At 37.7% G+C, this 24,557-nt stretch overlaps 2 protein-coding genes across 2 annotated transcripts; both read right to left on the bottom strand.

Moving 5' to 3' along the window:
• Positions 1-14,631: 14,631 nt before the first annotated feature.
• On the bottom strand, positions 14,632-15,249 carry LOC128659576 (speedy protein 1-A-like). The gene has a single exon (XM_053713168.1). The coding sequence runs from the start codon at positions 15,202-15,204 to the stop codon at positions 14,632-14,634; it is 573 nt and encodes a 190-aa protein (XP_053569143.1). The 5' UTR covers positions 15,205-15,249.
• A 4,645-nt stretch (positions 15,250-19,894) lies between these two features.
• On the bottom strand, positions 19,895-20,512 carry LOC128659575 (speedy protein 1-A-like). Its single transcript, XM_053713167.1, has one exon. It carries the CDS (start codon positions 20,465-20,467, stop codon positions 19,895-19,897), a length of 573 nt encoding a protein of 190 aa, XP_053569142.1. The 5' UTR covers positions 20,468-20,512.
• Positions 20,513-24,557: the final 4,045 nt, after the last annotated feature.

The following is a 24,557-nucleotide window of genomic DNA, read 5'->3' as shown; positions in this document are numbered from 1 at the left end:
TGTGTATAGCGTATATTGTCATTCACACTGAGTTGTTTTAGGTAATCAATTAATATAGATTATCTATAGTGTAAAACATAAGTAAAAATCATGTATTAACATTCTTGCTATGATATCGTTACATCTATATATGTATGTTTAGTAAACATTTATATAATGTGCTTTAAATGTTTTCATTTAGTTTCACTATTGATACATGTATTATTGAAGAGATCTATATATTTAACATGTATTCCTGTATCTACCTACAGTGTGTTATATATCTGTATTATAATCTACTAAGTACTTCGTTTTGTCTCAGACATGTAAGAGTTACACCTTGTGGGCGTGTTTGTTTTATTAACATGTCCTTCAATTTTTAACCAATAGAATTGAGTAGAACTGTGTATAAATTATACACCTGGGACTGGCAAACTATGCTATGACTACGGCGTAATGCCGAAACGCGTAAGCCTGCCAGCCCCAAGGTGTTCGTGACTCTCATAGGATGTCTCCTTGATCCTGTTTTTAAGCTATTTGAATAAACGCTACGTTTTACTTTTACCCGCTGGTTTGCTCTCTCCTTGTTTATTGGCAAATTATGTATGTGTATATGCATGTATGAATATGTGTGTATGTATCTGTATGCATATGCATGTGTATGTATAGATGTGTGTGTGTGAATAAATGTAGAGGAGTGTGCATGTATATAAATGTACCCTGCAGTATCAACTTCCTTAATCACTCTGAAAACCAATGAAAGTATAAAAACAAAAATATATGACCATTTTATTTGTTGAGTTTTGTTGTTACATTTGGCTTTCCTTAGAATACATGTAATCTATATGCAAATGCTAATTTGCATAACAGCCAATGCATTCCATATATACATCTCACTTAACAGTTTTATTTAAAAAAAAAAGTAATTATTAATATGATAATTATAAATAATTTAATTTATTGACTTTAAAATTAAAAATATAGCTTCAACATCTTCACTAGTCATGAATATTTTCAAGGTTAGCATCTGATTATAAAGACTTTACAAGTATGTGTGTGTATATACATGTATCTGTGTCTGTGCAAATGAGTATTTATGTGTGCTAATGAGTGTATGAGTGTGGCTGCATAGATGAGTGAGTGTGTGTAGATGAATGTGGCTGTGTGTATATATATATATATATATATATATATATATATATATATGTATGTGTGTAGCACTTTGATAATGTAATATAATGTGTTTGCAAAAAAAAAAAATCATGATTTTTTTAGGGGGGGGGGGGTTAGAGGGGGGGCCCTTTGTGGATTTTTGCACCAGGGCCCTGAGGTTTCTAGTTACGCATCTGAAACCTAGGTAGGTTTATAGGTGCTCAGGAAGGTGCATATGTATTTAGCACTCTACTTCAGCAGTATTTGAAACAATGTTTGTATCAGTTTTATACACTGTTGCAAACACTGCTACCATAGAATGAGAAAACATATGCACAGTCCTAGGCTTATTGTTCAAGAAATGATACCAAGATAATGAAGCAATTTGATAACAGAAATACATTAGAAAGTTTTTTTTCTTTTCTTTTTAAACTGCACACTCTATATAAAGTATTTAATTTTAGTTTTGACTTAAAGGGACAGTCAAAAATAAACGTTCATGATTCAGATAGGGCATGCAATTTTAAACAACTTTCCAATTTACTTTTAGCATCAAATGTGCTTTGTTCTCTTGGTATTCTTAGTTGAAAGCTAAACCTAGGTAGGCTCATATGCTAATCTCTAAACTCTTGAAGGCTTCCTCTTATCACATGCTTTTTTATTTGCTTTTCACAACAGGGGAGTGCTAGTTCATGTGAGCCATATAGATAACATTGTGATCACGCTCGTGGCTTGTGGCAGACACTGCACTAATTGGCTAAAATGCAAGTCAATAGATAATAAATAAAAAGTCATGTGATCAGGGGGCTGTCAGAAGATGCTTAGATTCAAGGTAATCACAGAGGTAAAAAGTGTATTAATATAACCGGGGTGGTTATGCAAAACTGGGGAATGGGTAATAAAGGGATTATCTATCTTTTTAAACAATAAAAATTCTGGTGTAGACTGTCCCTTTAACTGTCCCTTTAAATCTCATTGACAACCACCATAATATTCTCACATATGTTCAAGTCACTCTAAAGGGGCACAATTAATAGGACATAAAGTTGAAAAAGAAAATAGGATTCTTGTGTGATAGTAAAATTATCCCATTAAAAGCTGGTGGGGTGCTTGAGTGTTGCTGGATACGCCTGATTGGAAAATAAAATAGATATTTTAGCAAATATTTATCTATCTATCTATCTATCTATCTATCTATCTCTATATATATATATATATATACATACATATATATATATATACACATATATACAGTATATATATATACACATACATATATATTTATATATAAATAAATAAATATATATATATATATATATATATTTATATATATATATATATATATATATATATATATATAGTGTTGGGGCTATGGCTTTAACACCAGAACTGATCCTGAGAACTACAAGACATAAATGCGGGCGGCTACATGCCTTCAAGGGACTGAGCTTATTTCTTGTGAAATTGCTAAAAGGAAACATATTCTTATGATTTGCACCTTTAGAACTGACTGTTTTACCTCTGGCTCCCTGACATGCATTGACTTGCCTTGTCTTAGCTCAGCTTGCCAGTGCACTATTAATTCTTTCTAATGCTCTAAAATCCCTTCTTTCCCTTGTGTTTGCTCTTTTCATGTGTCCCTGTGTTTTGATTGATTCTCTGTCTCGTTTGTTTCTTGTATAAAGTGCTACAAAATGTAAAGACAACCATAAGAAATATTTAACCCTTCTGATTTCAGTAACGGCTGGTTGCACATGGAAGCAATCCTGTCAGGAATTTAATGGGACATGAAGATAAAAATCAAACTTTCATGATTCAGACAGTATGTAATTAAAAAAAAAATACTAATAATTATTTTAGCAAATTTACCTCTTGATAAGCTTTATTCAAACTTAGCTTCTTTCTATAAGAGCATACTGAGGTAGGCTCAGGAAGGCTCAGAATGTGCAGGTATCTAGAGTACTGGATGCATGGGCATCTAGAGGGGCAAATTCATTTCCCTCCCTATATCTAATAATAAGTGCCTACTTAACTCACTGCTATATAGTGCTCAAGACGTGTATACATTCCTTAGCCTACCTCAGTATGCTATCATTTAAAGGCGGTACGTTTCCACAAACTTTATTAAGAGATAGAGAAGTAATCTGGATTTTTTTTTCTAAATTGCACATTACAGTTGAATCATGCCATTTTAATTTTGACTTTCCCCCACACACTCACAGCTCTCTTCCCAGCAGTAAAGCTGGCGCTATTCTCTTTTTTTTAGTGTGCACATATGAGTCACAGGAATTCACTGATGTTCTGCTGTGCTGCACTATTTTACTTTTACTGGGAATCATGTATTTGCTGTTTTGTGCTCAACGTTATTGGAGGATTGGTGGGATGGTTACAGGGTTACATTATTTGTACAACATATATATTTATACGTTTTATATAAATGTATTACATGTATGCACTGTATGGAATTATGCTAAAGATATGAATATCATTTTATAGATAGATATATAGTAATAGATATGAAATTATGTTTGCCATGCACACTAAGTTTTACGATGTTGGATATAAGCAAAGCACAAGACTAAAAATGTTTTCCGGGGAAATGTGCATTAACGCTGAGCTGGTGACATAATTCATGATATCACCAGTAGCACAGTCATTCACAGGCTCATATATATATATATATACTGTATAAACTAGACAGAAATCCCCTTAGTTGTTTTAACAAAGGCAAGGTAAATATGTGAAATACAGGCACAGTACTGCTAGGTTGATGAATGTAAAAACATGGGTCAAGTCCTACAAAAAAAGTGTGGGAACTCACCAAGACTTCCACCCCCCTCACAATTAATATTGTTTTATACACACATATGTATATAATCTATACACTAGAGCCTCACACACTTAAAGGGACAGTCTACACTCGATTTTTTGTTGTTTAAAAAGATAGACAATCCCTTTATTACCCATTCCCCAGTTTTGCATAACAAACACAGTTATATAAATACACTTTTTACCTCTGTGATTATCTTGTATCTAAGCCTCTGCAAACTGCCCCCTTATTTCAGTTCTTTTGACAGACATCCATTTTAGCCAATCAGAGCTTGCTCACTGGAACTCCACGTCCGTGAGCACAGTGTTATCTATATGACAAACATGAACTAACACCCTCTAGTGGTGAAAAACTGTCAAAATGCCCTGAGAGAAGAGGCGGCCTTCAAGGGCTTAGAAATTAGCATATGAACCTCCTAGGTTTAGCTTTCAACTAAGAATACCAAGAGAACAAAGCAAAATTGGTGATAAAAGTAATTTGGAAAATTGTTTAAAATTACATGCCCTATCTGAATCATGAAAGTTTATTTTGGACTAGACTGTCCCTTTAAGGTGCAATAGTCCATTTCTGCTGAGGGGAGCTAAATAACATAAGAGCAAGCCACACAGAAATGTAAGCACCATGTGTTACACACAGTGCGGGGTGATCACACAGGAGGATGGCTGAAAGGCTTGCATTTAGTGCAATGTAGGAAGTGTTACTGCCCATTACTAAATGATCTCACTATCCCTCTAACCAAACTGTGCTCCATCTCCCCACACCAGCAGCAGCAGTGTTTACTGAAGCGTTTCTGCTCTTTGTCCAGAGGGAACTTAGTTTCTCCTGCAAAAATAATGCAGGAACTGCGTCCCCATGCGTTCCCGCCCGACTTGACCCCAGTAAAAACATACCTTTATTTGAAAAGTTTAAAACAGTCAAAGCAGTCTAAGAAACAAGACAGTGACCTGGAGTGTAAGAAAGGGGTTTTTAGGTGTGGTAGGCTTCCTTGCAGTGTATGCCAACACTCAGGGCTGCCACTAGAAATTTTGGGGCCCCTGACTGAGCCAAAAAAATATTAAGCCTGCCACCACATCACATGTTTCATATACCAAAATTAACTGAAAGGAGCAATGTCAAATACATGTCATACTCTGCAGCATGCATAACAAGTCATTGGTAAATGGTAACATATCAATGGAAAACAAATGCACAAAATCAATGCAAGGGACATAGAACCCCATAAATAACTTCCTAATTACCTCTGTTATCATATGTGCTTCATTCTCTTGGTATCCTCTACTGAAGGAACAACAATGAACAACTGTGAGCTAGCTGAACACATCAGGTAAGCCAATAACAAGAGACATATATGAGTGCAACTTCCAATTAGCAGCTCGCTCCCAGTAGTGCATTACTGCTACTGAGCCCACCTAAGTATTCTCTTCAACAAAGGATACTGATAAAACCAGTTAGAAAGTTTTTTAAAATAGCATGCTATGTGTATTAACATAAGGTATCGTAACCACCTAAACATACTAAAAATAATTCTGGAATATATTTCTATGAAAATTGGTTATTAAATAAAATTTATTTTCCAATAAATTTGCCACCAAAAAGCTCACATTACATTAAACCTCCTCCAGATTTAATGAAGAATGTATTCTTCATGTGTGCTCTAAACCAGCATTGCATGTATAGCTACACAATATGAACTTCTAAATTAATGTTATAGTTGTTTAGTTGATTGCTAGCCAGACCTGGAAATTAATTTCTATGCAATTGATTTGGTTTAAACAAATATAGCTTAGCTGCTGACATAATTAGTACTTAATACTGTACTTATCAATGTAAAAAAAATCAGCTATAAATGGCATTATTACTTCTCTGCTTTTGAGGACTGCAACACATTGCATAAAAAGAGGTGACCCTTGGATTCAAAGAGGTTAAAAAATGTAAAAGTAAATACATAATAGGAAAACTGAAACAAATTTCTTCAAAATACAATCCCATGTATAAGCAGCATATACATTTATACTTATTCTACACTGTGTAGTAGTGCCCCCTACCTTGTTTTGTCACTGACTGTGAATCTATACCTTGCTCCAGGCTCTGTCTCAGTCCTCCTCGGTCAGACCAACTCCAAGCCGCAGCATCACACCCTGAGTCCCCCAGTGACATTGTACAGCCTGAGCCATCCTGCATGTGCCACAGACCCACAGTGCCTAGATATTATAAGGCCTAAGGATCGGCCAGTCAGGGAAGATCCTGTGCGCTCTATTGGGACTGTGGAGGGATGTCGTCGGCAGTCGGGCCCGGTTCTGAAGCCCCCCCCCCTTTTTAAAAAAAGTTTATAAAACTTAATTTTTTTTTGTACAGCACTAAGTACTGTGAAATTCATAAAAAAACTACAGCTATGTGCTATGTCAGTCATGGGCCCGGCCGGGGCTTAAGCTGACCGGGCCCCTTACTGTAGTCAGCCCTATCACCCCCTGATGGCAGCCCTGCACAACACTGCACAGTAGGAGACTCCTTCACCCCACAACTACAGGTAAAACCTTCAAAACAAATTATAGAATGGACTGTTGTTCCCACTATGTCATCTATTTAATCACCTGTAAGCATGTAAGAAACATGCTGCAAAATCTGTTGGCGCTCTACAAATACCTGATGATAATAATAATAATAATATAATGAGTGAACAAGTAGATTTTTGAAAGATAGAATTTGTGAACACTTTACCTCTCTAGAAAAAACTCCAACTGCTAAACATTTCTTTTAACATATAAACAGGAAACGCGAGGATACCAAGATGCCAAGCTAGTATCTATAAAAGGCGCCAAATGGTATAATTAGAGTGTAATAGACAGTATCAATATAAGCAATAATATGATATTCTCTAATCTTAATACATACTAATACCCAATTTGTCCAGTATACTAGATTGTGTATAATAATATCTATAAAGTGTACAGGGCAAATGCAAGATAATATATATGGCAGATGTTCGTATGTCACAATATATACACAACCATTACCATATATGCAGCATGGACATATGAATGAAACAAGGTCTAGATATTAGACAATATTAAGGACTAAAGTCCAAAAATTATGTAGAGAGGTCAGGAGTGGAGTCCTTAAGTGAAACTAAATCCAATAACAAGGGGATTCCACAACTTCAGGCAGCTCCTCTAGTGTGTCGCGCCACAACACAGGGTAAGAAGGTCTACAATACAAAAGATAGAGGGCGCCAAATAGTGCAAATCAAACTGGTAAGCCAATGGTAGAAAAAGGTGAAGTAGATCCTACTCACGGGATGGTCAGCACAATTGTGCTATACAGGAATGCCGGAACCAATAAGTCGTCCGGCAGACTCTAAGGCACATCTGGAACAGGGAATATCCTCGTACCACCAGAGGGAGTCCAGAGATAATCACTGGGAACCACAGTGAGAGCCAGACGAAGGTCAGCAGTGATGACCAACACTCAAATGTTGGCAAATAGCAAGCAGTTTGTTGATATCCAGGGTAAAGAAGATGCAGCAGCGGGACAAGTGGTTAAAAGTTTAATAAAAGGATTAAAACAACAGCAACACGTTTCTCAGTGGCACAGCACTGTTTCCTCCTGCTATTCAAACAATCTCACAGCTGCTACACTTATACCTAATGACATCCAATCAGCAATCAAAATGAATACACACCCACTAGATACAAAATATCATAATATAACAACACATATAACTGAGTATTTTAAATGAGGAAAAATCCCAGCAGACTTAAAGGGCCATGAAACCCACATTTTTTTCTTTCATGATGTAATTTTAAACATCTTTCTAATTTACTTATATTATCTAATTTGTTTTATTCTCTTGATATTCTTTGCTGAAAATCATATCTAGATATGCTCCGTAGCTGCTGATTGGTTGCTGCACATAGAAGTCTCGTGTGATTGGCTCACCATGTGCATTGCTTTTTCTTCAACTAAGGATATCTAAAAATGAAGCAAAATAAATAATAGAAGTAAATTGTAATGTTGCTTAAATTTCTATTCTCTATCTGAATCATGAAAGAAAGATTTTGAGTTTAGTGGCCCTTTAATATTCATAATCTCAGCGTTAACAGAATAATATTCATAAAAGTAATAATGTGATGTATAAAAAACATCTATAATACAACCGACAACGCTAATAGCGTGGAGGGGCGTGGTAAGAAAACCTCAGATTCGTCATATTGTTGATATAGTGGAAACAAAAAACGTAGAATAGACATCATATACAAACACCATTGGAAGCATCTACTAGCACATATAACAACCAAGGATCTGTGATGTGTAAAAAACATATCTATAATCCGACAAGCAATGCTAGTGGCGTGAAGGGGCGTGGTCAGGACCGTCAGAATCATCATACTATTAATACAATAAACACAAAGAGAAATAAAAATAAACATAATATAAAACGTATAAAAACATCTTTGAAAACATTAACTGGCACATATAACGATCAAAGAATTGTGTCGTGGGGTCGCCTATAAGAGGTCACTTGTGAGGGGTACATGTACTAGGATCGTATAAAGACTAACCCTAATCGTTATTATAATAGTGAAGGGGGGTGAAATAGTTGCGTGATGCAAATCATAATAAAAAGGACGCTATAAAGCATGATCAATGTGTGGCATAGGATTGAAAAATTCTATAAGACATAAATATGTGGCTAGAAGCTTGAAAGCACAGATAGTGACATATTATCTGTAAGCGTCATGTAGCCTAAAAAATATGGGCGTGAAGGGTGACGTAAAACAAGTCACTGTACTATAATAATGTGTAGAGATGGCTGCTGGGAATAGGGCGATGTGTATTAGACAGATAAGGGCCAATAGTAGGAAAGAAGGCGTGGATATCGAGCTGTCAGAGACAGCACTATCACCTACAGTTAGTAAACTTGTGATAGTACTCGCTAAAGTGATGCTTATAAGTGCAAAGATACAGAAGGTTGTGTGCACGTATATTGAAAAATCAATAAATAATAGTATATAAATAATGAAAAGTCAATGTGAGGGATTGGTCACGTACCATGATGTGGGACAAAATATATATAATTAACTATAGAACGATAGATGATCAAACTATCAATGCAAATGTGAGGGAGGTGAGATGTGATAAATATATATAGCATCCTAGACCCAGTATAGGCGCCAATCTATTTTTGGCCAACATATAACACATAGGAGTAAATGAATTAAAGGGAAAACACAGTGAACAAGGACATAGCAAAAAGCAGTAAACTCTAGACTACGTAGGTAATAGTGCATGACAGATGTTGGTGAATGGTGTATATTTTACTAGTAGTATGGGAAGAAAAAGAATTACATCCAGGATTAATGTATTTGCACATGTTGCAATTTTTAAGATGACATTTAGCCATCCCTTTCCTTGTAAGTTTATCCTGAAATGACATACGATTATTAGAATTATTTGCTAGTTTTATATTGTCTTTATCCCTATTTTTGTGAACAACAACCTTACTAGGTGCCAGGTAGTTTTTTAGCATAGGTACTCGTTTAAAGACGCACTTAGGTTCAGGATCTAGTAGTTTTCCAAATATGGGGTCCCTACATAACAGTCCCCAATGTTTTCTTATAATGCGTTTGATCCTCATATGGTTCATGCTATATTAAGTGATAAAAGTTGAATTAGCTTGATAATTAGTTCTAGTATTGTTTATATTTTTTGGTCTTTCGATCGTCTGTTTTTGCACGCTCATATCCGGCATCAATCACATGTTTTGGATAGCCCTTTTCAAGAAAATGTTTCTTTAAAATAATACTCTGTCGTTTATAATCATCCAAGAGACTGCAATTCCTATGTATCCTTTAAAATTGTCCATATGGTATATTGTTTTTCCATGAGCTATTATGATTGCTTCTATAGTTAAGATAGCTGTTACAGTCAACGGTCTTAAAATGGGTAGTGGTTATGATTCTGTTATCCAGAGAGAAGGACAAACACAAATCCAAAAATACTATGGATTTTTCCTCAATATTACTAGCAAAGGTCAAACCCAAATCATTAGAATTAAGATGTGCAACAAAGGAGTCAGCAGAACTAATGTCGCCCTTCCATAAAAACAACAGATCATCAATGTATCTGTCATAGTAGACCAGGTTCACCCGGTATATTGAGCTGTAAATATACACATCTTTAAAAACACCCATAAATAAGTTGGCAAAACTCGTGGCGAACCTGGTCCCCATGGCAGTACCTTTTAGTTGCAAATAAAAATCATCTTGAAAAACAAAATAATTATGTTGTAATATGAATGCGATCATTTGTAAGATAAATTCTTTCTGCAGGTCAGGAATATAAAAATCACCTGCCAAATACTTAGAGATAGCTTAAAGGCCCCACGTATGTTGTATATTAGAATATAAGGCATGCACATCACACAAGATCCATATATAATCCTCATGGATCACATACTTGTCCATTTTTTTAATCAAATCAGGAGAGTCTTTAATGTATGAGTCTAGTGTGAGTACGTACCTCTGTAAAAACAATCAACATATGCTGATATATTATCAGTGAGGCTACCAATCCTCGCAATGATAGGTCTTCCTAAAGGACACTGTGCATTTTTGTGTACCTTAGGTAGGTGATAATAAAATGCACAATTGGGTATCACGGGATTAAGTAGTCTCTTTAAGCCTTTGATATAATACCCTCCTGGAAACTAAAATTAACAATACCTAAAAGGATCTTAAGATATCTATCTGTGGGGTCTGATGATAATTTCTGATAATAATTCTTGTCGCTGAGTATTTTATAAGCCTCTGTTAGGTAATCTGGTAGATCCTGTAATATGATCCCCCTACCCTTACCCGTCTGACGTATCACTAGATGAGGATTATTTTTAAGGCATTTCAATGCTGTCTTTTCTTTAGCATTGAGATTAGATTTACTGTGATGTAGATTTTTAGGAAGTCTTTCCAAATCCTCATATATTCCTTAAATAGGAGAAAAGTTGGATTTTGGTTTCAGATTAGTATGTACATAGTCGTCCAGTAGGTGATCTGTTAAGCTTTCTGGCTCATGATAAATTATATTTTTGGATGTCCTAGTATCCATATTGTCTGTTAAAATAGGGCACATATCAGATTTCAGTTTCTTTTCGGCAAAATACTTTTGCGTACAAATCTATTAACATCTACATATAACTAGAACATATTATGGGAATTGGAAGGGCTAAAAGAGATACCTTTTCCCAATATTCTAATTTCATCTTCTGATTATTTATGGGAGGATAAATTAAAAATCTCACTTGCTAATCTCTGTAATCTATTCTCTTTGAGGGTTGATTTTCATCCTCTATTTCCACGTCTGGGCCCTTTTCCCTCTCTGATTGGGAATGTTTGTAACGAGTGGTTCTAAGAATTCTGCAATTTTTGGCTGATGGAATCTTGGATTTGGGTGCCTGTCTAAAAAAAGACTGATTATCATGGGTGCCACTATCGCTTCTACAGAGTTCAATATTAGAGGATTTGGATGGTGGGTTATATGACTGTTCATCTAGCCTAGATCTTAATAGGGTATCAGGGGGTGGACCCTGGTTGGGGGAATTATAGTTGACATTTTGGCGTTTATCATTATGTGGATGGTGATTAGACGCCTGGTTAGTTGTATGATAACTCAATGTATAATTTTGAGTAACTATTGGAATAAGGTCTATACACAGAGTTGTAATGAGACCTAGGAGAATAATGCTGCTCATGTCTAGGGGCATAATGCTGCTCATTTCTGGAGGCATGGTGTTCTTGATGTCTGGTTGGTCTCTCCTCTCTTGAAACCTTGTATCGGTATTAGTGCTACTATAATTATAGAGATAGTCCCTATTTTTAATCGTGCCATTTTCTTTCATTGCAGACATTGTCAGGGTCACTATATATATATATAGAGGTAGTCTCTTTAGGATTTATCATATTAGAATCTGTTCCTCCCCACTTGATATATGGAACACTATCATATGGATAATGCTATTTGTTTTTTTTTTTGTATATGGTACGATCATTGTGCATGATATATATAATTCTGTGTACTTCTTGTAGTCCATGTCCGGCATGAGTTCTTTTCCATTGGACATTTTGTCAGTCTAGTATATTGTTGGCATTAAGCCACTCCTGTATTTGCTGCAGTTTACTGTTTTTGCTATGTCCTTGTTGACTGTGTGTGTTTTTCCGTTTTATTAATTTACTCCTATGTATTATATGTTGGCTAATAATAGATTGGTGCCTATACTGGGTCTAGGATGCTATATATATTTATCACATCTCACCTCCCCTCCCTTATAGTACAGTGATGTGTTTTTTGTCACCCTTCACGCCCATATTTATTTTTTAGGCTACATGACGCTTACAGATAATATGTCACTATCTGTGCTTTCAATCTTCTATCCACATATTTATGTCTTATAGCATTTTTCAATGCTATGCCACACATTGATCATGCTTTATAGCGTCCTTTTTATTATGATTCGCATCATGCAACTTTTTCACGCCCCATTCACTATTCTAATTACTATTAGGGTTAGTCTTTATACGATCCTAGTACACGTACCCCTCACAAGTGACCCCTTATAGGCGACCCACGACACAATTCTTTGATCGTTATATGTGCCAGTTAATGTTTTCAAAGATGTTTTTATACGTTTTATATGATGTCTATTTTTATTTCTCTTTGTGTTTATTTTATCAATAGTATGATGATTCTGATGGTCCTGACCACGCCCCCTTCATGTCACTAGCGTTGCTTGTCGGATTATAGATATGTTTTTTTACACATCACAGATCCTTGGTTGTTATATGTGCTAGTTGATGCTTCCAATGGTGTTTGTATATGATGTCTATTTCTATGTCTTTTTGTTTCCACTATATCAACAATATGACGAATTTGACGTTTTTGACCACACCTCCTCCACGCTATTAGCGTTGTCGGTTGTATTACAGATGTTTTTTTATATATCACATTATTACTTTTATGAATATTATTCTGTTATCGCTGAGATTATGGATATTAAATCTGCTGGGATTTTTCCTCTTTAAAATACTCAGTTATATGTGTTGTTATATTATGATATTTTGTATCTAGTGGGTGTGTATTCATTCTGATTGCTGATTGGATGTCTTTAGGTATAAGTGTAGCAGCTTTGAGATTGTTTGTATAGGCTGAGGAAAAATTGCTGTGCCACTGAGAAACCCGTTGCTGTATCCTTTTATTAAACTTTTAACCACTTGTTATCTTGCTGCTGCATCTTCTTTACCCTGGATATCAACATACTGCTTGCTATTTGCCAGCATTTGAGTGCTGGTCATCACTTCTGACCTTCGTCTGGCTCTCACTGCGGCTCCCAGTGATTATCTCTGGACTCCCTCTGGTGGTACGAGGATATTCCCTGTTCCAGATGTGCCTTAGAGTCTGCCGGACGACTTATTGGTTCCGGCCTGCCTGTGTAGCACAATTGTGCTGACCATCACGTGAGTAGGATCTACTTCACCTTTATGTCTTTTAACATGGTGGAATAAGTAACAAAAAACTATTAAAGTTTCAAGCCATTGATTTTGTACCCCCAAAATATCAGAGGAGGAGATAGGTTTAGAAAGCTATTGGATAAGGAGGCCCTATGGATTTATAAGTTGGGAACTAAAGAACCAAAAGGTATTAACTGTAGATGGGCCCTCGATCTTTATCAGGGAACATAACAGCCCACATATTCATGATTTAATTCCTATAGGGTTTCATGTTTAAAATTGTTATTATTTTTCTTATTATTTTTTCTTACTATTATAATTTCAGAATCCCACTATGGTGTAATACCGTTCGAATTTAATTTAATAAACCACAAGAAAGAGATTATCTTTTTTTTTTTTTTTTTTAAAGTTTAGCTTGTGATTTATTAGTGACAATTTTAGAGCATACATCATATTTACAGGTAACTGACACAACCAACCACATTTGAAATAGATTTAGTTATGTTACAAAGAAGAAAATAAATATATATACACATGGGGGCATATGTATCAAGCTCCGAATGGAGCTTGATGCCCCGTGTTTCTGGTGAGCCTGCAGGCTCACCAGAAACAGCAGTTATGAAGCAGCGGTCACAAAGACATCGCCGGAAATCAACCCGATCGAGTACGATCGGGTTGATTGACACCCCCCTGCTGGCAGCCTATTGGCCGCGAGTCTGCAGGGGGCGGCGTTGCACCACCTCTTGTGAGCTGCTGGTGCAATGCTGAATATGGCGAGTGTATTGCTCTCCGTATTCAGCGAGGTCTGTCGGACCTGATCCGCACTGTAAAAAGTGCTTAGAAGACATCCAATCAAATACAGATGCTAGAGGTGCCGCTGAACCATTGAAAGCCTTCCCCTCCAGGTTCCAGCCCAACTATTGTTTATGTGTAAATGTAAGTGGGCTCTGGACCTAAAGTAAGCCCAGGAGGCAAATTGTAGAGTTCATGAGTCAAATCCTCATTGTCATAACAAAGATGTGAGAGCTCTGGTGAATCGCTATAGAATGATCTGTTGTCTTCTGAAGTGCTACATCTCTGGCACAGCTCACAGCTAACTGGAGAGAAATCAGGTCCTTGAGGGAACAAATCATACTCGAAGTATCTCTGTAGGGTATCACCATGGTGGGCTGCTCAATCTCTGCTCCAGGCCCAATGCAAAGGGTCTCTGGACATGATCTCATCACAGCACCTCCGTGTTACAAAAGATCTGTAATTCATGCAGGCCCAAAAGTTAAAATGAACTCTTAAAAAATGGTGATAAAGTTCACAGCAAAATTTTCCTAGGGCCCAGGGGAAGATCTCAAATTTATGATCACTCTCTTCTTCCACGTTATTTGCCAGATATAAACTAAGGAAGAAGTTTGTAGTTGTATATTCACTTATGTCCAATCCTGCCCTCTTAAAATAGGCTAGACCCATGACTAAAAGATACTTATCTGAAATCCTTAAGCAGACATCTTTTGAAAGGAAATCCTGAATCACTTCAGTTTCTAAGAGATGAAAATATACCATGCTTTTATTTGGCAATAGGTCGAGATGTGCTGGGCTTGCCACCTTTGGTTTTGCTGCTTTTTCCTCTCTCTCAGGGATTCGCTTTTTGCATGCTCCAACAGCCCGAGTGCTTGGATGACGCCTAACAATGCATTGCTTTACTCTGCTGCCAACACAGGGTGTGGCCTGGGTACAGCTCTCCATGTGCCTCATGATAAAAAGGTGTAAGGGGACACCAACTCTAAGACTGATCTGAGCAGAGGACAAAGCTAGCAAAGGTGGCTAAACACCACAAACAACCTCCCACAAGATGACTAGAGATTATCTTTAACTACCTATGAACATAAGAAAATATTAGAAGGATTACACTGTCTATTATCCACAACACTAAATTTTGGATAGTGTATTTTTTTAGGGATATTTTACTTCTATTTACCTATATTGTTTATAATATTGTAACAAAATGGAAGGCTCTTTTTATACAGCATGTCAAACTATTACGGTATTGCTGTAATATAGGTTGCCCATCTAATCATTAAACAAACCTTCCAAACCACTGTCCGCTTTGTTTTTCAATATAAATGCCTTATGTACTGACTTTTATTTTTTTAAAACAAGACGGTTAGGAATTTGACTAGCCTTATTTGAGCAATTCAGTTTCTATTCAAATCTAATACTTGAACAACCAGAAAGTGGGTAAATGAGGAAAAACTGTTTATGATCCTTTTTTCTGATGTGTTTAATACTAAAATGGCCAATCCGATCTTACAAAACAAGTACTATCTACTTACCGTATATATTTTAAGCTCAAATTACAGTTTGCAAGCTATCAAAAAAGGTTACCCCATAGCGTTCTTGTAAAGTTACTTCAATCAGTTACTTAAATTATATACAATATGACTGACTTTGTGTTTTTAATTGTAACATTGTAACTATGTTTAAGGTGTAGAGGAGGTGCCCAAATTTGTAGTATCAACGTATAAGAAGGCACAACTCACTCACTCACTCACCTATCTTTGACAAAGCGACCGAAGGGCGTGATACGCGTCAGATGACGCCACCCTCCGCTAGTACCTACACTCCAGGTCACTGTCTTGTTTCTTAGACTTGTTTGACTGTTTTAAACTTTTCAAATAAAGGTATGTTTTAACATTCATCAACCTAGTAGTACTGTGCCTGTATTTCGCATATTTACCTTGCCTTTGGTAAAGCAACTAAGGGGATTTCTGTCTAGTTTATACATTTTAACTGCTAGCAATCTGCTAGGCAGTTTACTGGCTCCAGGAGAGACACCGAGCTGCCCCTGTTTACTGTAAGGCTATCTATCTTCCTTTTGAACTATATCTTTGTTATTATATATATATATATATATATATATATATATATATATATATATATATATATATATATATATATATATATATATATATATATATATATACTGTATATACAGGTACAAATTTGGAATTATTCTGAAATCCTTTTTTATGAATATTTTTTAAAAAAATCCTATATATTAAAAGGCCAAGTGTGTTTGACCGAAGCTGTCATGTGCAGTAGAGACTGAGCATGAGGACAAACACACCTGGCCTTCAAGACTGCAGACCTCAGAGTGAATAGCGTGACGGGCCGCCGGGCTTGACGTGGGCGTGGCTGGAAGGGGTTGGGTGGGTCGTAGGTGGGCCGGGTGTGGCATGGGCGGGGCATTTGAGGCCATTCAGAGAGCTAAAAAGAGGGGGGATAGAGAGAGCAAACGAGAGGGAGAGAGACAGCAAATGAGAGGGGGCAGGGAGAGCAAAAGAAAGGGGAGAGAGAGATCAAGAGGAGAGATAAAGAGAGCAAAAGAGAGGGGGAGAGACAGCAAAAGAGAGGGAGAGAGACAGCAAAATAGAGGGGGAGAGAGCAAAAGAAAGGGGAGAGAGAGATCAAAAGAGGGGAGATAGAGAGAGCAAAAGAGAGGGAGAGAGACAGCAAAAGAGAGGGGGAGGGAGAGCAAAAGAAAGGGGAGAGAGAGATCAAAAGAGGGGAGATAGAGAGATCAAAATAGAGGGGGGAGGGAGAGCAAAAGAAAGGGGAGAGGGAGATCAAGAGGAGAGATAGAGAGAGCAAAAGAGAGGGAGAGAGACAGCAAAAGAGAGCGGGAGGGAGAGCAAAAGAAAAGGGAGAGAGAGATCAAAAGATGGGAGATAGAGAGAGAGAGAGAGAGAGAGAGAGAGAGAGAGAGAGAGAGAGAGAGAGAGAGCAAAAGAGAGGGGGGGGAGAGAGCAAAAGAGAGGGGAGAGAGAGAGCAAAAGAGAGGGGGAGAGAGAAAGCATAAGAGAGGGGGGAGAGAAAGAGCAAAATAGATGGGGGAGAGAGAGCAAAATAGAGGGGGAAAGAGAGCAAAAGAAAGGGGAGAGAGACAGCAAAAGAGAGGAGGGAAAGAGAGCAAAAGAAAGAGGAGAGAGAGCAAAAGAGGGGGGGAGAGAGAGCGCAAAATAGGGGGAATGGAGACAGCAAAAGAGAGGGGGAGAGACAGCAAAAGAGAGGGGGGAGAGAGCAAAAGAAAGGGGGAGAGAGAGACCAAAAGAGGGGGGAGAGAGAGAGCAAAAGAGGGGGGATAGAGAGAGCAAAAGAGAGGGAGAAAGAGCAAAAGAGGGGAGATAGAGAGAGCAAAAGAGGGGAGATAGAGAGAGCAAAAGAGGGGAGATAGAGAGAGCAAAAGAGAGGGAGAGAGAGAGCAAAAGAGAGGGGGAGAGAGAGCAAAAGAGACAGGGGAGAGCGCAAAGAGAGGCAGATAGAGAGCGCAAAAGAGGGAGGAAAAGAGAGGGGGGAGAGAGAGAGCAGGAGAGGGGGGTATAGAGAGAGAGCAAGGGGTGGAACCGCTGTACTGCAAAAATTGACCCGTGTACACAGGCTTTAGGACTAGTATATTATAAATTATCATTTTCCCCTACCAGTAAATCACAATCACAAAAGTTATTTGTGCCCTAAAATGCAAATGATTTTACCTTTCTGATTATAGTACTGTATTATCTTTATGATGGTACTATGTCTACAAAAGTATTAAAACTTATCTAAAACTACCTTTAGGTTGTATGTATAAGCTGTATTATGACATGTAAATATTGCCTAAATGACATAAGATGTTGTTGTTTACACTTGATGACTCATTTTACAGATGGAAATATACAAATATTCCAAAAGCCAAACTATTCTCAAATCCAAACCTTTTCCATCCCAGGGAGTTTGGATAAAGGATTTTGTATCTGTATAAATATAAACATGTCTGTGATTGGTCAGCAGTGATAATGTTATATAAAAGTTATATGTGTTATATGTGTTGTTATATTATGATATTTTGTATCTAGTGGGTGTGTATTCATTCTGATTGCTGATTGGATGTCTTTAGGTATAAGTGTAGCAGCTTTGAGATTGTTTGTATAGGCTGAGGAAAAATTGCTGTGCCACTGAGAAACCCGTTGCTGTATCCTTTTATTAAACTTTTAACCACTTGTTATCTTGCTGCTGCATCTTCTTTACCCTGGATATCAACATACTGCTTGCTATTTGCCAGCATTTGAGTGCTGGTCATCACTTCTGACCTTCGTCTGGCTCTCACTGCGGCTCCCAGTGATTATCTCTGGACTCCCTCTGGTGGTACGAGGATATTCCCTGTTCCAGATGTGCCTTAGAGTCTGCCGGACGACTTATTGGTTCCGGCCTGCCTGTGTAGCACAATTGTGCTGACCATCACGTGAGTAGGATCTACTTCACCTTTATGTCTTTTAACATGGTGGAATAAGTAACAAAAAACTATTAAAGTTTCAAGCCATTGATTTTGTACCCCCAAAATATCAGAGGAGGAGATAGGTTTAGAAAGCTATTGGATAAGGAGGCCCTATGGATTTATAAGTTGGGAACTAAAGAACCAAAAGGTATTAACTGTAGATGGGCCCTCGATCTTTATCAGGGAACATAACAGCCCACATATTCATGATTTAATTCCTATAGGGTTTCATGTTTAAAATTGTTATTATTTTTCTTATTATTTTTTCTTACTATTATAATTTCAGAATCCCACTATGGTGTAATACCGTTCGAATTTAATTTAATAAACCACAAGAAAGAGATTATCTTTTTTTTTTTTTTTTTTAAAGTTTAGCTTGTGATTTATTAGTGACAATTTTAGAGCATACATCATATTTACAGGTAACTGACACAACCAACCACATTTGAAATAGATTTAGTTATGTTACAAAGAAGAAAATAAATATATATACACATGGGGGCATATGTATCAAGCTCCGAATGGAGCTTGATGCCCCGTGTTTCTGGTGAGCCTGCAGGCTCACCAGAAACAGCAGTTATGAAGCAGCGGTCACAAAGACATCGCCGGAAATCAACCCGATCGAGTACGATCGGGTTGATTGACACCCCCCTGCTGGCAGCCTATTGGCCGCGAGTCTGCAGGGGGCGGCGTTGCACCACCTCTTGTGAGCTGCTGGTGCAATGCTGAATATGGCGAGTGTATTGCTCTCCGTATTCAGCGAGGTCTGTCGGACCTGATCCGCACTGTAAAAAGTGCTTAGAAGACATCCAATCAAATACAGATGCTAGAGGTGCCGCTGAACCATTGAAAGCCTTCCCCTCCAGGTTCCAGCCCAACTATTGTTTATGTGTAAATGTAAGTGGGCTCTGGACCTAAAGTAAGCCCAGGAGGCAAATTGTAGAGTTCATGAGTCAAATCCTCATTGTCATAACAAAGATGTGAGAGCTCTGGTGAATCGCTATAGAATGATCTGTTGTCTTCTGAAGTGCTACATCTCTGGCACAGCTCACAGCTAACTGGAGAGAAATCAGGTCCTTGAGGGAACAAATCATACTCGAAGTATCTCTGTAGGGTATCACCATGGTGGGCTGCTCAATCTCTGCTCCAGGCCCAATGCAAAGGGTCTCTGGACATGATCTCATCACAGCACCTCCGTGTTACAAAAGATCTGTAATTCATGCAGGCCCAAAAGTTAAAATGAACTCTTAAAAAATGGTGATAAAGTTCACAGCAAAATTTTCCTAGGGCCCAGGGGAAGATCTCAAATTTATGATCACTCTCTTCTTCCACGTTATTTGCCAGATATAAACTAAGGAAGAAGTTTGTAGTTGTATATTCACTTATGTCCAATCCTGCCCTCTTAAAATAGGCTAGACCCATGACTAAAAGATACTTATCTGAAATCCTTAAGCAGACATCTTTTGAAAGGAAATCCTGAATCACTTCAGTTTCTAAGAGATGAAAATATACCATGCTTTTATTTGGCAATAGGTCGAGATGTGCTGGGCTTGCCACCTTTGGTTTTGCTGCTTTTTCCTCTCTCTCAGGGATTCGCTTTTTGCATGCTCCAACAGCCCGAGTGCTTGGATGACGCCTAACAATGCATTGCTTTACTCTGCTGCCAACACAGGGTGTGGCCTGGGTACAGCTCTCCATGTGCCTCATGATAAAAAGGTGTAAGGGGACACCAACTCTAAGACTGATCTGAGCAGAGGACAAAGCTAGCAAAGGTGGCTAAACACCACAAACAACCTCCCACAAGATGACTAGAGATTATCTTTAACTACCTATGAACATAAGAAAATATTAGAAGGATTACACTGTCTATTATCCACAACACTAAATTTTGGATAGTGTATTTTTTTAGGGATATTTTACTTCTATTTACCTATATTGTTTATAATATTGTAACAAAATGGAAGGCTCTTTTTATACAGCATGTCAAACTATTACGGTATTGCTGTAATATAGGTTGCCCATCTAATCATTAAACAAACCTTCCAAACCACTGTCCGCTTTGTTTTTCAATATAAATGCCTTATGTACTGACTTTTATTTTTTTAAAACAAGACGGTTAGGAATTTGACTAGCCTTATTTGAGCAATTCAGTTTCTATTCAAATCTAATACTTGAACAACCAGAAAGTGGGTAAATGAGGAAAAACTGTTTATGATCCTTTTTTCTGATGTGTTTAATACTAAAATGGCCAATCCGATCTTACAAAACAAGTACTATCTACTTACCGTATATATTTTAAGCTCAAATTACAGTTTGCAAGCTATCAAAAAAGGTTACCCCATAGCGTTCTTGTAAAGTTACTTCAATCAGTTACTTAAATTATATACAATATGACTGACTTTGTGTTTTTAATTGTAACATTGTAACTATGTTTAAGGTGTAGAGGAGGTGCCCAAATTTGTAGTATCAACGTATAAGAAGGCACAACTCACTCACTCACTCACCTATCTTTGACAAAGCGACCGAAGGGCGTGATACGCGTCAGATGACGCCACCCTCCGCTAGTACCTACACTCCAGGTCACTGTCTTGTTTCTTAGACTTGTTTGACTGTTTTAAACTTTTCAAATAAAGGTATGTTTTAACATTCATCAACCTAGTAGTACTGTGCCTGTATTTCGCATATTTACCTTGCCTTTGGTAAAGCAACTAAGGGGATTTCTGTCTAGTTTATACATTTTAACTGCTAGCAATCTGCTAGGCAGTTTACTGGCTCCAGGAGAGACACCGAGCTGCCCCTGTTTACGGTAAGGCTATCTATCTTCCTTTTGAACTATATCTTTGTTATTATATATATATATATATATATATATATATATATATATATATATATATATATATATATATATATATACTGTATATACAGGTACAAATTTGGAATTATTCTGAAATCCTTTTTTATGAATATTTTTTAAAAAAATCCTATATATTAAAAGGCCAAGTGTGTTTGACCGAAGCTGTCATGTGCAGTAGAGACTGAGCATGAGGACAAACACACCTGGCCTTCAAGACTGCAGACCTCAGAGTGAATAGCGTGACGGGCCGCCGGGCTTGACGTGGGCGTGGCTGGAAGGGGTTGGGTGGGTCGTAGGTGGGCCGGGTGTGGCATGGGCGGGGCATTTGAGGCCATTCAGAGAGCTAAAAAGAGGGGGGATAGAGAGAGCAAACGAGAGGGAGAGAGACAGCAAATGAGAGGGGGCAGGGAGAGCAAAAGAAAGGGGAGAGAGAGATCAAGAGGAGAGATAAAGAGAGCAAAAGAGAGGGGGAGAGACAGCAAAAGAGAGGGAGAGAGACAGCAAAATAGAGGGGGAGAGAGCAAAAGAAAGGGGAGAGAGAGATCAAAAGAGGGGAGATAGAGAGAGCAAAAGAGAGGGAGAGAGACAGCAAAAGAGAGGGGGAGGGAGAGCAAAAGAAAGGGGAGAGAGAGATCAAAAGAGGGGAGATAGAGAGATCAAAATAGAGGGGGGAGGGAGAGCAAAAGAAAGGGGAGAGGGAGATCAAGAGGAGAGATAGAGAGAGCAAAAGAGAGGGAGAGAGACAGCAAAAGAGAGCGGGAGGGAGAGCAAAAGAAAAGGGAGAGAGAGATCAAAAGATGGGAGATAGAGAGAGAGAGAGAGAGAGAGAGAGAGAGAGAGAGAGAGAGAGAGAGAGAGAGAGAGAGCAAAAGAGAGGGGGGAGGGAGAGGAAAAGAGAGGGGAGAGAGAGAGCAAAAGAGAGGGGGAGAGAGAAAGCATAAGAGAGGGGGGAGAGAAAGAGCAAAATAGATGGGGGAGAGAGAGCAAAATAGAGGGGGAAAGAGAGCAAAAGAAAGGGGAGAGAGACAGCAAAAGAGAGGAGGGAAAGAGAGCAAAAGAAAGAGGAGAGAGAGCAAAAGAGGGGGGGAGAGAGAGCGCAAAATAGGGGGAATGGAGACAGCAAAAGAGAGGGGGAGAGACAGCAAAAGAGAGGGGGGAGAGAGCAAAAGAAAGGGGGAGAGAGAGACCAAAAGAGGGGGGAGAGAGAGAGCAAAAGAGGGGGGATAGAGAGAGCAAAAGAGAGGGAGAAAGAGCAAAAGAGGGGAGATAGAGAGAGCAAAAGAGGGGAGATAGAGAGAGCAAAAGAGGGGAGATAGAGAGAGCAAAAGAGAGGGAGAGAGAGAGCAAAAGAGAGGGGGAGAGAGAGCAAAAGAGACAGGGGAGAGCGCAAAGAGAGGCAGATAGAGAGCGCAAAAGAGGGAGGAAAAGAGAGGGGGGAGAGAGAGAGCAGGAGAGGGGGGTATAGAGAGAGAGCAAGGGGTGGAACCGCTGTACTGCAAAAATTGACCCGTGTACACAGGCTTTAGGACTAGTATATTATAAATTATCATTTTCCCCTACCAGTAAATCACAATCACAAAAGTTATTTGTGCCCTAAAATGCAAATGATTTTACCTTTCTGATTATAGTACTGTATTATCTTTATGATGGTACTATGTCTACAAAAGTATTAAAACTTATCTAAAACTACCTTTAGGTTGTATGTATAAGCTGTATTATGACATGTAAATATTGCCTAAATGACATAAGATGTTGTTGTTTACACTTGATGACTCATTTTACAGATGGAAATATACAAATATTCCAAAAGCCAAACTATTCTCAAATCCAAACCTTTTCCATCCCAGGGAGTTTGGATAAAGGATTTTGTATCTGTATAAATATAAACATGTCTGTGATTGGTCAGCAGTGATAATGTGACACTACAGGACAGGGGAAAAAATAATATCTTCAAATTGAATGCTCGGTTTACGGTTGCGGAAAGTGAGGATTGATTGCAGACATATACTATGTAAAGCTATATTGAAAACAGAGTATATTGAGTTGTCCTTTAAGTGAAAAAAAAGGCATTCAAATATATTAGGCAGTCTAGTCATCTCACTTTTGTTTTAGCCACATATCTCTGAAAATCCATGCAAGAAACTACTTGAAAACCATACAAATACTCCACAGCACTAAGCAGTGGGTTATACTTAATACAAATCATTGCAATATGTATTATTTATCATTTTAAAACATTTTTAACTTGTATTTCTTTTTTTTTTACTTCATTTGTGCAGGGTCCATTACTTCATGTCACAGCCCCACAAGGGGAGTGGGGTCTCTACAGTAAGGCATATATAGCTTGATGTATGTACAAAACACTTAACAGCGCTAATAAGAAGTGACAATGATGTGAATCTAAAATAAAATATTTTTTTCTATAAAAAACAGATTGTCAATCAAAAGGTATTTGTTTGAAACCTTTTGTCCTGTGTCTTAAAAATGTTGTATCATGGTTGTACTTTTAGCTTTGTACCCATGGATGGTGCTGTGCTAAATAATAATAATAACTATCCATACTGAAATATTATGCAATTCTCCCAGGCAGAAAATAGAACCAGACAATATGTGTTATTATTTCTTAACACTCCAAATGATTCCATATCATAAGACTAATTTTCAAGGACAATTTGCTTAAACAAAAATATGACAGAACACAAAATATTTTTAATCTGATGCAAATATTACATTTTCCCCTCTCAATTTCTAAAGAAGTGACTTCAGCATCTGACAAACCAATGTTAAAATATCACAAAAAAGTCATAACATTAAAAATAAAACTTTCTATAAAGTCATACATTATTATTATTTGCTATTGATGCTTTATATTTGCTAAATAAATGACAATATGTAGGAGCTTTGGGTGTAACGAGTGTACTGGCCTGGGCGGCAGGATGGTGA

The sequence above is a fragment of the Bombina bombina genome, chromosome 5 (genome assembly GCF_027579735.1).
Source record: "Bombina bombina isolate aBomBom1 chromosome 5, aBomBom1.pri, whole genome shotgun sequence".
Lineage (NCBI taxonomy): Eukaryota > Metazoa > Chordata > Amphibia > Anura > Bombinatoridae > Bombina > Bombina bombina.
Note: the sequence above shows the minus strand (reverse complement) of the source record. Positions and strands in the feature narration are given on the sequence as shown.